Source organism: Bombus terrestris, chromosome 5 (genome assembly GCF_910591885.1).
Source record: "Bombus terrestris chromosome 5, iyBomTerr1.2, whole genome shotgun sequence".
Taxonomy (NCBI): Eukaryota; Metazoa; Arthropoda; class Insecta; order Hymenoptera; family Apidae; genus Bombus; species Bombus terrestris.
The window spans coordinates 6,287,982-6,304,173 of record NC_063273.1 but is presented as its reverse complement, the minus strand read 5'-3'; the positions used below and the strand labels follow the sequence as shown (position 1 = coordinate 6,304,173).

General features: G+C 45.6%; 1 protein-coding gene across 4 annotated transcripts in view; it reads left to right on the top strand.

Moving 5' to 3' along the window:
- LOC100647259 overlaps positions 1 to 16,192 on the top strand; it is a 164,546-nt gene that overhangs the window by 144,170 nt on the left and 4,184 nt on the right. For all 4 annotated transcript variants that reach the window (XM_048405938.1, XM_048405939.1, XM_048405940.1 and 1 more), the window contains exons 9-10: positions 2,733 to 3,081; positions 8,090 to 8,402. In XM_048405938.1, coding sequence (XP_048261895.1) covers positions 2,733 to 3,081; positions 8,090 to 8,402 — 662 coding nt within the window. The remainder of the gene's footprint in view (positions 1 to 2,732; positions 3,082 to 8,089; positions 8,403 to 16,192) is intronic.

Below are 16,192 nucleotides of genomic sequence, written 5' to 3'. Positions count from 1 at the left end.
TCGGAGATTCGAAGCGGAATTAAATCGGTTTGGAATGAGAGAGAACGTTTCTATCCAATGTGCCATGGTCGATGGAAACGGCCATTACGACGCTTTAGAACGGGAAATGGTTTTTGCGCGGGTTACCATGGCGGGCGAGCCAAAGTAAATTCGTCGTCGAGTCTCGCGATAAAAACACCAGGCCCGATACGACCGACGCGATTGTCGTCGCGTTAAAACGATTCGTCAAGAGGCAAAAAGATGTCTTTCACCTAAGCGCGTACCCATTCGAAAAATCTTCTGTCGTCTCGCTTTTTTCCCCTTTCTTCTGCAAAAACCCACGCTTCGATTCTCACTGGGTCGAACGTGAGTTCAAGAGGAACGAAAATTACTTAGGATATTGTACGGCTGGTTAAACCGTGTCTACTATTGACACTTTCAACTTCCAACCAGTTTTCCATTGCGAAGAAACTAACGTTTTGAGAGTATCTATACCACGCACACTTTGCTGCTCTAAAAGCTACCGCGATACCAGCTGCCTCGAAGAACCGTATGAATGATCACGCTTTAAAACAACGCTCTTTCTCTCTCTCGCTAGCTCGTAAAGAATAATGAATCCCATCGGCGTTCCGCGGTTGGTTATTACCTTGAGCTACTCGCCGGCCCTGTCGTTGCTAATTGTTCCTGCGCGGAACACGACCGAGTAACGAGGGCAGACAGAGTCAGGAATTCCTAGCCAGAAGTTGGCGAGCGGCGAGTCTCATTTCCTGTCTCGAAGCGGCATTTTCCATTTTCCTCTGACGCACGTCGCGCGTCCAAAGGAACCTCTTCGAGCCAACGGAAATATCGCTACAGCCTTCCTTCGTAACTCACGCCAGGATGAACCAAATTTCGACCACTGAAGAGGTTTTAGGGCGAAAGGTCACGCCATGGTAACACGCTACATGGATGTTCCGAACAGGAATTAATATTCCAAGCAGAGTTCATCGGTGGCTGATTTCTCGTCGAATTTCCAGTGATTCGTGACTGCCACGTACGCCTCTATGAAACCACATCCGAAAAGGAGTTTGGTAACTCCTTGCAAATCCGGGACGAATTAAAGCTATCACGGGCCAGCAGCTCTCGAAAATGCCCGCGGATATAATGAGATTATCGCATCTGTGACTCAGACGTGGTTTTATCCCTTGAAATTCGTCCCATCTTTGTTCCCCTGGCGGGTTTGAACGTTTCCAGGGATCCTAGTGGAGCCGAGTGCATGGAGAATATTCCTGACCTTTCACCTGTGACATATATTTCATCCTAATGTTAATTCAAATTTTTGCTATGGTTAGTATGAAATGTAGTTCGCATCTAAGGAAAGGACGAGAGTAAAAGCGCCTACGATCACTGCGGTATTTATCATCGCTTTGAGGTGTTCAAAAATGCAACACGGGGAATGCGAGCTCGCGTAAAATTTTATCACGCACGACCCGCTCGTCGCGAACAGTCGACTTTATAAATTCTTCCGGAATACACATTGTTCTCCTATAGCCAGCTCGTAAATGTTTTATGCTTTTCATTCTGAGCACGAGCTGTTGCGTAGCTTCTTCGCGATAAAGTTTCTCTAGCATTCATGATAATACGATCGACGAGAGGAGAAGCAGGTAAACTGGGGACGAGACGAGCCTGTCGTAAAACAAGAGTCAGTCCGCCTGTAAACTGGAATATTTTTATTGCCGACCGCACGCTCTACGCAATTTACGGTAATGACGCGTTCGCGAACGAACATCGAGAAAGATACACGAATATAAAATTGAACGAGCAAAGGGCGAATCTTCTTAAAGGATACAAATCCTGGAACGCGTGTTTTGGAAGCTCGCCGTAAATTTTCGCCTTCACGCCACACTTGCATCGCGGTTTCATCTAGCAGTGCGTTCAACCGTGCGACGTATTGTTCGTCATTGAAGCCATTATCTTACAGAGCGTTGGAGCACGATGCGGAGAAGGAGGAGGGCCCTTAATAGAGTTCCCTTCGTAACCACTTCCTGTCCGGATCCGAGCCTGTCGCTTACTTTACGAACCGCCTGGCAACGTGCTAGCCGACCACGTTTCCCTTCTCGCTTATACACTTCGTTTATATTAATTCTACGCGGCATAAGCTTTACTGCCAGTAAACTCGGCTGAACGCTCTTAAAGACACTGCTACCCGGGCTGTCGTCTAATGCAGACGTCGGAAGGGTTTACCCAGTCCTGTGCAATCTTACGAGCTTCCTTACAGGATAAAGCGTTTCTCGTTGTTCATCTGCAAATTGCTTTAACATCGGCCACTTTCTACAAATCATAGCATGTCAAGATTTCCAGCCATGGATTTCACGTGACGAGCATCGTTATTGTCATAGCGTCGAAAGCACTTGAATATGATGTTAAATTGTTGTTTATAACACAACAATTATTTCCTTTCCAAGCCTAAAATTAACTTCCTAAGGAAGATCGTACTTATCGAGCAAACTTGGAAATGCTTGCAGATATTATTTCTACGTATAACCTCAGATATAATTTGTTATTTATGTATGACAAATATTCACGCGTTCTGCAATCGTTTCCTTCCGAAATATAGAACCAACATTCTAAAACACACCCTAGGCAATTTTACGACTAACCCGATCTTAGACCTGACATATTTTCTTTCAAGATACGATCGAACAAATTTGCATCGTCGCTCGATCTTATCTCAGCGATCTATCCATGTTAAGAAGATCCATATGATTGTATAGGTTCAGGTTCCGGTTCTGGAAGTAGCGGATGCGCGTCCAGCACCCTTGGCACGCTACCCCTAAACCGTTGCTACTCGTCGCTGCCCCGAGGCGCGTTGGCAGCCTATGGCAGTTTGACAAGACCCGCTACACTGCCGAGACTTCCTCTTGGGCTTGGTCTTGGTCCTGCGCCCGCTACCGGAAACGGACCGTTGCCGCAGAACGACAGGGACAGAGACAGCAACGGGAGCAGCAAAAGAAACAGCGACAGCGTGCTCTGTCATCGTTTACCGTTGCTACATCCGTTACCCACCTGCGACATCAGCAGTCATCAAGGAACTGGCTTCCACGAGATCTTCAACGCTATCAGGTGAGGACTATGTTCGTGTGATTTAATAGGTGGACGTTTTAGGGGCTAGTCGCCAATTAATTAAAGGAACAAGGACTTGGGTAGTTGTCGAGCAAACTTGGAAGTACTCGTGATCAAAAGAAAATGTTCTTTTAATTATGGCAAATTAAAAAATTGTAGAAAAGATAGACGTTTCTGGAATAACTGCTTAATCTAAAGTTTCGGAAAGGATGAAAATGTCGGAGGAGTGATTAATTAAATTTAGAGATTCGTCGAATAAATCTGTATGCAAAAGGTAAAGTTATTTAATTGCGAGATAAGGTTGCTTCACGTTTGATACTCGCGAGAAGAAAATTGAAATAAACTGGAAACTCCAGAATTTTCATTTACGACTTACCGAAAAACCGCCGGTAGTGCTAGGGTTGGCCCCAGACGTCTCTTAACTTCATAGGCCGTGGTACGAACCGCTGCGCTGAGTTCCTCGAGGAAAGTTTTCGAGATTTGGTTTTCGAGCAGCCGGTAAATGAGTTATGGAAATTAAAGAGACGAAGGAGAGTGGCCATTCAGGAAATTATACGAACTGCCGCTGGGAAGTTTCCGCAAAGGGCGTGCTCTCCCCTTCAGGATGGACGATTGTTAGGCGAGAAATTTAAGAGCGACGGGGTTAGATTGCGTCAACATCGTTCTTGCAAGGTCGTTGAAATTGCTAAAGTTCCTCCCACCTCTCGTCTCTCTGGCTTTCGGAAAATATCGCTTGCAATTTCTCGAATAAATGTCGCTTTACATTTTCGCCAACATATCTCGAAACTAAAAACAATATTTGCCAGAGCAAACAATCCATCAGCATACAGGTTGCCTAGCGTGTTACGCTCGCCGGAGATTCTATGGGGTTTTATCGACACCAAAGAGTTTTCGAATGAAATTCTGTCACCTGCCCGCAGCATTCGTCGTGCTGGGTGTTAATTTCAGGTCTCACCTGCGCGTCACCTGGAGACCGTTCATTGTTCAGACACATGTGACCTCGACAAATCCCCCTTTCAGCCTCTGTATTTCCATTACACAGCCTGCAATGGAATTCTTTCATCCACGTTTCACATCATAATTCGGACGACCCAGCTGCGAGGGGAAATTTCATGCGAATTCTCGGTATAACCGCGTCGAATAATCTCGCGGCTGCCAGTTTTCCTTGCGCAACGTTATATAAACCAGATACCGAAAATTTTTCAAATATCGAGCACGCCAGCGGGAAACCGCCGTGTTACACACAGGGAACAGCCATATACTTTTTAATCTCGTGCTTGGATTCACCTATGAATTTCATTTCGTAATTTCCTTCTCTTTTTTCAGTGGTTCTGTCAAATATAATATCTAAAAATATAAAAAATACGAATGAGAGAGGAAGGGAGACACGGATTACACGGTTCGAACGTTCAATTACACAAAACAGCTGGAATCCATTTTGATTTGACGCGTGTCGTTGTTGAGATTTCAAGGCGGCCATAAAACGAAAGTGCGAAACGAGGAACAAGGTAGAAACTAGAAACGTCGTGCGAGAATCGTCGTAAAAGGAACGGCGACAGGCATTCGTGCTTTTCCTCTATTGGCCGTCGTCTGAACCATTTGTTCCGTGGCCTGTTGATGAAAAGGTGGCCAGGAAGAAAGCACACTCTCGCGCTTTATGAATCCGTTTACGAGCGCGAGCTTCGGCGCGATACGTGGCGCGTTGGAACACGCTGCGAAACGGAAGTCGACCGGCTGCGTCGCGACCCTCAGGCTCATTGTTTCTCCGTTTACGAACGAACCTCCGCGCGTCAACCCTGAAACGTGAAAAATAACTTACACCCTGTTCCTTTGCTTTGTCCCTTCCCTTTGTTTCATCGGCTTTTTACACAACGAATACGAGGCCTCCGCGCTCTTTCAACGTTTGACATTTTTATCGAGTCTCTTAAAACTCGTTCAAATGAGAAATTTGTCCATCCTCGAATTTCCGTTGAAATTTCGCGCCAATTTCTATCGACGATGTTAGGTCTATTTTCTGAGCAAGACACGCTTTGATCATTTTCAGTCGCGTAACTCGCTGAGATGCAGGGTTTAACGGAAACACGTTTTCAATGGCAAAGAGTCAGACCGACACGGAAAAATAATCTCGCAAATATTTTTCTCGGCTAAGTCCAATTTACTCGCATCTGACGGGCCGCTCCGTATTTTTAATTAAAAACATCGTCCAGCCATTCATACGCGTTCCAAGCAATCCACTCGCGTGCGCAACCCGTGTTTCCAATTCGTTGTAACGCACGGGAACGCGAGCAAGTCAAAAGGCTACTCGAAGAATCCAGATGGTAAAGCGAAACAGTGTTTCGCCTCGGCTGGCGATGCAATTAAAAGTGTCCGATCCGACCATACATAAATAAAAAGAGCTATTTTAAAACACATAGCGATTGAATGTAGCACGTACAATCCGTTGATAAATTAAAAGCATCGTTTAAAAACTTTTACAAATTTATGCTCTAAATCAAATATTTCGGTCGATCGAAATTTTCCGCGGTAACTGAGTTTGATAGGAACTCTGGTAGAAGGAAGAAAAGGCAAAAGTGGAAAAGTATGGCACGAAACGCGGTGCAGTTAATGTTGTTAAGCATCCGGATTGCTCAGGTATACGCGGCCCGTGCCGTAACTTCGGACAATCTTCTTTGAGTGCAGTTGAAAGGGAACTACAGGAAGACTGCAAGTTCTAGCTTGCTGCAATTAACTTGTTTACGACTTACAATAGCTAAGTGTAGCTATCGATTCCTGCTTTCTTTGCACATTCACTCTCTGCTGTTTCTTTATTCGTTTAGAGAAATTCCTCTGTGACTATTTCACGTTGCCTCGAATTTCCACGGGACTCGCGATTTCATTCAGTTAAAACGTATCACTGGAAAACTCGAGTAAATGTAATTCGCTGAGTGTTCCAGTTTAACTTGTAAAGGATTTGTCCGGACCGTGCAACCGTTTAAAAATCGCATCCCGCTTTCCATCGATTTATCCAAATATTTTTACCTTCGTTCTTGTTTTCATTACAAAGATGTGTCTGGAACATGGAACGTACAAAAGGAAAATCACGCGGAGGGTCTAAAGGCCGATATCCGAAACAGTTCTATCAACTGTTTAGAAACCACGGTGTTCCATTGTCCATTCATTTATTCAGGTATTTTTACGTTCGCGGTTACAAAGGTGTTTTAAGCGTTACACGGAACGCTCAAAAGGAAAATCAATTGCACGAGGAAGCGCGATATCCGAAATACGTCGCGTAGCCATTGCGTGATCCATTGCTTACCTGGCGGCCGTTTATTCTCGCGGCAAAGTGCGAGGTTTCCTAGCAGAGAACGATACCGAGCGGTTGAAATCGAGAGAAAAACGGTGGTCGATACGCGCTTTGATTTAAAGTATCACTTTTATTGGCCGAGTAGCTTATCCGCCGTGAGCGGTCTGAATAAAATGTTTATTCTCGATGGCGATTCAAAGCACGACCGGCACGTACCAGCTCGCAAGCTATATTTTTCCTGCGATAGATACGTCCAGCCCACTCGCTGCAATTTACTTGTGCCGGATACCATTAAAGGCGCGCCATTAGCTGTGCGCGCCGCTACCAAGCCATGCCACCACGCTAATAGCCCGAGTAAATATCCTGCGAGGAGTGGATACTATTAAATCCAGACGCGATCCCGACCGATCCAAACGATCGAGCTCCTTCAATTGTCCCTATTAAACGCAGGTATACGCAGTCCCTTGCTACGCGTGCTAAGGTTTCTTCTGGACGAAAGTTACCGTGAACGTGGACGGAGAGAACCGCTCTAGAAACAATGGAATTCTTGTACAACCCTTGTGGAACCGTTGTGGACCGATAAGTCTGATTCATCGAGTTATTGCCGGAGCCTGAAACTTTTAGCGGGCTCGATTGCATTAAATCCGACGTGACGAGACGTATCGGTTAGTCAGACACATCTGCGTGGAGGATTGCGAGCACGTGTTAATGGATGATCTGATTTGTCGGGGAACTGTTCAATTTACAAGCGTACCGGCGAATAATCAACGCTGCTCGGAATCGATCTCGTTAAACACAGACGGCTCCGCGTTATTTCGCTTCCTATGGCCGTAATTGCATTTACTTCAGACCTCCATTTTTGTAACAATCTTAATTTCCTCGCCGATCTTTTCTTTTTTTCCTTCATCCGTCCAGCCGGCGCGAGAGAGATTTAATTAAAAGTCTATCTGTGTTCAATTAATAAGGGGGACCCACCCCCACCAACCGTTAGACCGGTGTAATCATCGATCTTGCGTAATTACTGAGCTTGTCAGTTGCTTTGATTAAATCCTCCTTCTTCAGTTTCACAGTTCTTTCTCCGGTTTGCGGCTCTATATCGAAACAGGGAACATGGCAGAGAGTCTGTTATAATTCCGTGCAAATTACACTGCACTATTTGTTAATGTATATCGTACGTTGTTATTCGTGGAATGTAGGTCACTGATTTAAGCGAGATTGCGAACTAGAGATTTGTATCGACGTTCGAGTTTAATTTCTTGTTCCGTTATGGGCAAACTCGCAGCCGTAATGGAAACCCCTGTTAGCCCTCTCTCGTATTATTGGTCCACTTTTCCTATGCTAATTCGCCATTTCTCCTATCGTAGAGAGTTCACGATCCTTCCAATTACCGATACTATTAACCCCCGAGTGAATCCTCGTTAGAACTTGAATCCAATCCAATTGCGTCATAAGGACACTGAGAATCCACTTTCCTTTTTATGTAACCAATTTCCTCCGCCCCTTTTTAACCTCTTATTCATTTTGTCAACTCTCCTTACAGCCTTCTTCTCTATTCCATCGCTTGTCATTAAAATCTTGCTCGTTAAAATTTCATTTTCCAAATATCAATTTCCCTCTACTAATTTATTGAAATAGAATTGCAAAGTGAATAGCGACAGCAACGTCGACCAGTCGAGAATTACGCGAGTATTCAACTAATCGGCGATGATTTATCGAATTCCCCAGAGAACCGAATTGCAAGCTGAGGTCCTTGAACGTGTCTAAGTGTTTGCTCGGCGGATTAGATGCGGGCTGCTTGGGGGAGACCATCAGAAGGGCGCGCAATTTGGATGCTTTAAGGGCTGCTGGTGCATCCAGACCAGCGGACGTGATGCCATTGGTTCTTGCATTGACAGAAGCGCCTTGTCTTCAGCTCTTAGATCTGGCCAGTCCACGGCTAGCCCTCGACGATCATCCCTCCAGATTGCTGTGTCACGCGCTCGCCAGGAACACCACCCTTAAGCTGCTCAGTCTCGAGGGTTGGACTTTCAGAATAGAGGTAAGTTCGTGCGGAAGTTGTTTGATCATTTTTACACGTGAACACCACAGGTACAAACCATGTTAAATCACGTTACTCTGTTTTTTATAGAATAATAGTTTAATAATATGAATATGTCATCAACCAATTCTACATCTAAACTACATATCGTTGTATTCGATTTTGGGGATTGATACGTGTTTCTATCGTCGTCTCGAAAATTTAACAAGCATTAGTATCGTTATTTATGGAAATTAATTGTATGCATCATATCTTGGAAAGGCTCGTATGACTTGCACCTGTGTATTTTATATTAAAACACTTTCTAACCAGCGAGTGATGTAAAAGTCAGAAAATCTACATGTAGAAGGTGAATTGGCAAGAGTGCGATAATTCGCGAAGAACAAAAGGCGCTGATTTGTATTCGTTGAGCAACCGACACGAGGGAAAGCCATAAAAGTTGAAGAGGGGAAAAATAAAGGGTGGGGGCGTCGAGTAAGAATCGTTCGAGCGGCAGGCTTCCCGTTTCCTGGTCGGTGGCTTGCAATTCCGAAAGTGCTAGCTGGTAATATCCTGGTGCTGCTCCGCAGCTGGCCGTAGCTATGCAGCACAAAGTTGCATAACGGTCCCGACCACCGCGTCCGACGAGAGAGCAGAATTCCAACTAGCCGTCTCAATAACAATGTCTGAAAAGTTCGTGTAAGCTCCGTCGACGCGCGGCGCCGCTCAAACCTTCTTAAATCTGAAATACCAGCCGTGAGCATGCCGCAAAGCATTCTTTTATTCCCGCTGATTACCGCTTTGATAACGCTGTAACACAGAAAACTGCTTACCGTATTAAACTGGCGGATAGCACAACAAGCGAAAAATTCGATTTCGCGTTATATCGAAACTAACGTTCCGCGTAAATACCAGCTGATTTCCGAGTAAATCGAAACGATATAATTTTGCCGGTTTACCGATCTGCCCGTGGTCGATCAACTTGAACGTAAGATCAGCTAAGAACGAGGTATACGAGCGAATCAAAACCGTGAAATTTTCAACGTTCCGTGAGGTTATATCGCGTCATTGAGATTTCGAGAATACGAATTCACGCGGCACTTACTTCGATTTCAAATTAAAACTTTTGGACGTTTCCCTTCTCTAAGAATTGCTACGAATATTCACACGGAGGACTCGCTCATTTTTCTACGACTCATAGTACTTTATTTTTCCACACATCTCCATGCGTGCTTTCGTCTTAAAAGAATAAATTAGACGAAAAAAGTAAGGATCAGGCGATCGATACTAAACGAACGGACACGGAGTTTTGCGGTTACGTTTTCGAGGTTTCGACGGAATTACGAACAAAGCGGGATCCATAAAAGAAACTGATGAGGTATCCAGGGTCTACTAACAGTAACTTGGTGGCTCGTAAAAAGAATCACTCGAGAAGTCTGTGGTTTCCAGCCATGGAACCGAGGTCACAGGGATTTGCGCATATCCCCGTGCTCTTCTTCTTTGGAATTTTTAACGACACCGCAAGACAGATCTGCTGGAAATTCCATCGAGTTTCCCAGCTCGTGCTACGTCCTAGCGATATTCGACGCGAAGCAACGACACGATTTGAAACCGTCGGGCGGAAACGAGCACGAGAAACGACGCCCTCCACAAACAGGAAATTCAACCGTTTTCATGCGCGAATTTTCGTCGATTTGCCCCTACCGCCGGCGAACAGAACGATTTCCCTCGCAAACCAGCGGAAACGCCAACGAGATTGGACGTTCCACAGACGATTACACGCAGGGCACTCCCTAAACGCGTCACCTAATCAGATTTATGACGTCGAGATTTCGAAACGACCGGCTAGCGGTCGAGCAGCCGACCGACAGGTGTCCCTGATGCGCATTATTTTCACACCGCGCTTTGATTAACGTGCAGAACCACTGGCCACGCGTAGCAATTGTACGTCGATTACTGCAATTTCATCGTCCATTGCCGTTTCTTCGTTCCCTCTAAATTATTCGGCAACGACCAGCCTGAACCGATGAAATAACGTAGGCAAGTTTTAACAATAAGAAACGTGATGCATCGAATTCACCACGACAACAGGTGTCTTCGATGGCAATTACTTTCACCACGCTTCTACGGAGATGGACGTTGATCGTTCTACTTGAGACGAAGCGTGCGCGTTGCAGTGGTAAGTTTAATTAGAAGCGGTCGTCAATTAAGAGCGAAACTTGCTCCTTGTCTTCGTCCTTTCTGCTTTTCGCTCCATAAAACGCTTCATCTAGTCGCACCTAGTCGATGGTACCCCTTCTATGTGTGTACATATATCTGCCGAGTATATAACATAAATACTTCTCTCTCGGTTCCTTCCATTGAACCTCTTAACCTTCTCCCGGGGTTCTATCTCCACCTAAGCCATTGTTGGCGACGAGCCATTGTCTCTGGTACGAGTAGGAGTAGTGGCTCGCGAAAGGGGCAAGACAACCGAAAAGCGGCAGAGGCGAAAGAGAACACGACCGCGAGATAATCGTAGCAGGTGCACCGGAGGATTATCCTAAAGTGGGTAATTAATTATCAGCGATACCGGCCGACCGAGGAAAGTAGAGAAGATAAAGGACAAATGGCTTGGGTATTGTTTAGTCCGCATACTAATTGCTATGGGAGGAGTCAACGTGGAAAGAGAAGTTCGATCTTCTTCAGAAAGGAGAGAGAGCTAAGCCGTCGCATCGACGCGAAATATCGTTGATCTTTTTGTCGTTGCCTCGCGTCGCAGAACGTCACGTCGTCGACTTACAATGGATCCTGTTTGCTTTAGTCTCGGTTGGAACTTCGTTAACTAATGCGAGCGTACGTGAAAATGGAAATGGCTTACGAGCTCATCGTCGATAGTTGTGGGCGCAGCGCGTTCCCCTAATTAGCAAGCAGTTAATGTTTCCAAGTACCTCGGCCGTCTGAAACGTCTTCATGAATAATACAGAATGACCTATTTTATCACGTTCACCTCAAACACGAACTCGTTGTTCTCGCTGAAAGCAACGTTTAAGTAGAAGCTCGCTGGAACGCGACACCAATATTCGCGACGTTTAAAATAGAACAGGAATTCGACAAACATTCGTTCCATTTTTACCGCAGACTCAAAGATACCGGAATGTTTGCCGTACGATAGATGATAATATTGGCTGTACGAAAAGCTCAGCTGTCAGCGGACTGACGAAACACCGAGTTGTTTCACTGAATCTCGTAATAACTTTTTCGCTTTAATTAGAAACCTATCATTATGCAGGTTGCGTCGGGAATGAAATTCACGAGCTGCCTTTGGCCATCCGGTCAGACGGACTGAAAGAATTATACGCCGTAAAATCCCCTTTGTAGGAATTATCCGATCGACGCGACGTCTGGTAGGGGTCGCTCCTTTTCTACTGACTGAGCATTAAAGCCTGTTTCTACTACCGATTCGAGACTCAACCACCGTGAGCTCCTTTGTTCCTTTTCTTCGTTGCCTTCCGTCTTCTCCTATAAAATGCCATCCGCCATTCTATTTGTCGCAGGCGTACCAGAAGCCGCAATAGTAAAACCAAAAGAAGAACGAGAAGGAAAATAAAAAAGCCGAGATTTCTGTCCTCTTCTTATCGTGAAAGGTCGAACGAGCAAATGGAAGAAGAAAAAGTAGAAAATTTCGAATGACGATATGACCAATCGTAAAAACCATCTATACCACTATACTGTATGAAATACGATGCGCGTACATATGTGTCACACACATACATGACACGGAACTCGTAAAAGAAGCGTAAGAGAAGAAGAATTTGAAAGAGTGTACCGCGGAATTACCATAAAATTCGGGATTACTCGTTCGACTTCTCATTGCTTCTTTGTCCTTTCTCGAGACATCTTGCGGCCTTTACGATTTCACATTCGCTTCTATTCGTATTTCACGATAAATTTGCGGATCCAAACTGGGCTAGAACCGGATTGATACGAAGAAAACGAGGGTAAATGCATCTCGTCGATAAGACGAGTTTATCCGCAGGAAACGCGTTCTTCCCTGCGAGATTTACGTTCGTAGCCGCTACTTCTTTATTCCGAATGCAACGTCCTCGCGACCAATTTATTCAAATTGCACGTCGAAAAGGCCACTAATGATTGCGTGGAATAAACGAATCGGAGCGATCGGCTCAAGTTCTTTGATGCCTCGAAGACGAAATGTATTGAAATCAATTTCTGGAAGTGTCCAAACATATACCGGGGTGTATGGACGTTGGAAACGCTTGAAGCGTCTCGATGCGATTACGAAAAATGTGATTTATTTAAAAGCAAGAAGACACGAGCGAGATTTCGCCTTTGGCGAAATAAAGCGAACGATATCGAAGCAAAATACTCGACAGGCAAACAAGACATATTCGCGACGCGGCCAAATGGATTCTCCATTATTAAAAATGCTGCCGTTCGCTCGTCCGTGTGATTCAATTTACTTAAATCTGCCGGCAAAACTCGCCAGCTCTGGCATCGCTGCATCATCCGACGCAGCTACATCGTTCCGTAACCAATTTCCCCGGGAAATAGAATACAGGAGAAATGGCGCATTAAGTGGACAAATCGATCATTGCCGGCCGAGTGGAACGACCTGGCCATTACTCGGAAACGCTCGCACAAACATCTTCTTATTTATTATCCACCTGTGACGGGGTCCGAACTTGGATGATTTATAACCTTTTCCTTATACGCAGCGTCGGTCACGCTAGTCAAACGTTAATCAACTGCGGAATATTTCACGCATTCTACGACTTTCCAAAGTTTCCAAAGTTGGAGTTGCTAAAGTAAAGAGAGATACATAAGTAAGGCAACGTGAAATTTCTCTATAAATGGAGATCACAAGGGAAGAAAATGACGAGTACATTGTCGTTGATTTTCTAATTTCCATGTCATTCATCTTCTACAGTTCTTACATTTTGATCGAATCACTGCATCGTGAAATTTCTGATACTCGTTGCATTCGACTCGTGTAACAACTCGATTCAGAAACAATTCGTTTAAATTCACCTAGATAAAGAGTATAGTGGAAATATGGGATTCTCAGACGCCATAAAATACGAGTGCGCAGGGGCCCCGAGGTTTTCCAGACCGCTCAACGTCGCCGGTAATATTGCCCGCGATAAATTACGCGGCATCCCATTCTAACGCGACTCCCTCCGCTCGAACATTCTTTTCCACGATCCTGACCAGCGTCTATGGGGCTCGTTGAAAATCTCCATGGAAATGCCGCCGCGTCTGACGTATCTCGCTCCTCTTCGTTCCATTATGCAAAGCGATCCTGTGAAACGTTTATTCAAAACAACGTGAGAATTTGCCCGGTAACGGGAACAGCTCGTCTGAGAAAAACATGGCCGGAGATCAATCGTAACAACCCTCGCGGCTTATCTTTCTCCGACCGCGGTTTACTTTACGACATCGAGTACAAATCGATATTCATATTCGACAAACGTCGCTCGCGGTATCGCGATCGCTGTCAAAAGAGATAAAAGCGTGCAAGCTCGAGTTTGTCTTGAAATTGCAGCCGATAAAAACCAACGTTCTAGATTTCTCGTCCCTGTCCTCAGTTTTCGAATGGGTTTATCGGCGGGCCGATAGCGCAACGCTGCCATTTAATCGCATTGGTAACGAGGGTAAACTGTGCAGCAACGTGCAGCAACGGGGGTGATCGTGGATGAAATGTGGGCGGGAATCTCGGGAAGCGCGTAATTCGCAGAATATCCAGGATAAATTGTACAACCGTAAAATCCTACCGGTGGATGGATGATATCACGCGCAGAAACAATGAAGCGGAACGAACCCGGCCAGATTTAATTTAACGCACGAGGGTGATTATAAACAATGCAGCTCGTTCAAGTCCTCTCTCTTTCACTCTCCAGCGTTCCTCTCTATTCTCATCTGTCGTCCCTGTGCGCCGCTACCGCGGCCGCGACATTATTGTTCGGCCTGTCACGATCCGGGATGATTTCCATTTAAAAAGAATCGTGCCACGGCAGCCGATTCATTGAATTTATGCGGCCACTCTGGTATTTTTCATCGAACTCGACCGGACCGTCGGCGTTTTATGTATGGCACGGTATCAACGATGCCGCGGACGAAAAACAATTTTCGAACACGACCTCGTCGACCATCGTTCTCCACGATGAACGCGTCCCTCGGGCTCGAACGTTTTCGTTGTGATTTTCACGATGACGTCCGTGACAAAAGTTGCACCGACGGAACGAGATCGCGAGCCGTGTTCGGTAGTTGGCAACTACTTTCTCGTCGAAAGCGCGCACAGCAGCCGTCGATCATTAATAATGCCAAGTACGAAACGTTCTCCGCTACGCGAAAAAGGTTACTTCGTGACTTTGTCACGACTTAGGTATTCGTGACTTTCAAGGTATTTCGACGGTTTTTAAATTCGTGGACCGGAAGCCTTTTGTACTTTGATCTCTGGACGGTAATCGTTTGTTTTCCATGTATTCCGAGCAAGAGTCTTTTAGAAGTTTAAACGTTGGAAATTCGTAGAATTTAGTCGGTTTAATCGCTTCCACTGGTTCTTGAGGGATTCCTGTTTCGTTAGCAAGTACTTAACGAAGAAAATTCTCCGGCGTGTCGACAAATAGCGGAGGTTCGTTATATTGGCCGAGAAGCAAGGTGTAATCGCGTTCTCTCGGCAGTTGGCCTGCGCTGGTCGTAATTTTGGCCAATTTTCCCAGCATTATTCAAGCCGAGCGAGCGTTCCTCACGAAAACTACCTTCGTAAATCACGCGATCTGTCGGTGAAATTATTTCGCGCGGAACAAGAGCCGAATGCCTCTGGAATCGAGCGCGAGACGAAAGAATTCCAAAAGACGTACGAATTCGCGTTTCTTGTGTATTTTAACAGCCTTAAACCCGGCGAAACCTCGAACGAAATAAAACGATCGAGTAATTCGACCAAATAAAGCGACCACAAGACTACAAAAACGTTTCGCAAGAAAACGAAGAGACGGCAAGCACCCAGCGTTCCCGCTAATACGTTTCGTGGTAAAGGGTAACGACACAATTTTTTTACCACCGTAGACGGATTAATTTCGGTGCAAGGCCGATGAAATAGAAGCGGTCGATTAAAATACCGAGCGACACTTGTTGCGCCGATTATCGAGTAAACATTTTTAAACCGTGGCTCGTCTGCGAGTACGTATTTCAGGCGGCATACTAACCCTCATGAAATATTCTTCTGTATCGATTCGTTCAGCACCATTGAACCGCGTCCAAACAACGAACAAACTCCACTCTCGACCCGAAATCTCCCATAAAATATTGGTTCTTTCAATCGCTGTACGATTCCTCTCCATTCGAAACGTAATTTCCCCTCAAAGCTGGCACGCTGTTCGTTGCTTTCGTCCTGGCTTTTCACAAGCCACGCGAGATTCCCCGAGGGATCATCGCGCGCCAGAATATAGGGTACACGCTCCGTTCCACGCGCAGTTCTCTATCGCGACATTGAGAACAACCGTGGCAAAGTAGAACGTAGCCGTTCGAATCGAAGAGGTTCGACTTCGAAATCAATCCGAAGCAGCACGTCGTTTCGCACAGCTTAACGACGTCTCTCTTCGAAACTGTGTCGTCTAATTGGGTCACGCTATTTCCAGACGGCGCGTTCCGATATGAATCTCGAAAAGCCGGATGCACTTCCCACGCGTACGTCCTCGACGAAGATCGTTACACTGGAGATTTTACACTTCCGCGTTTCACTGGTGCCCCTAGGCTTTCTCGTGTTTCGCGTTGGAATCTTTCGTTGATCGTATTGTACGTGCTATTCGAAG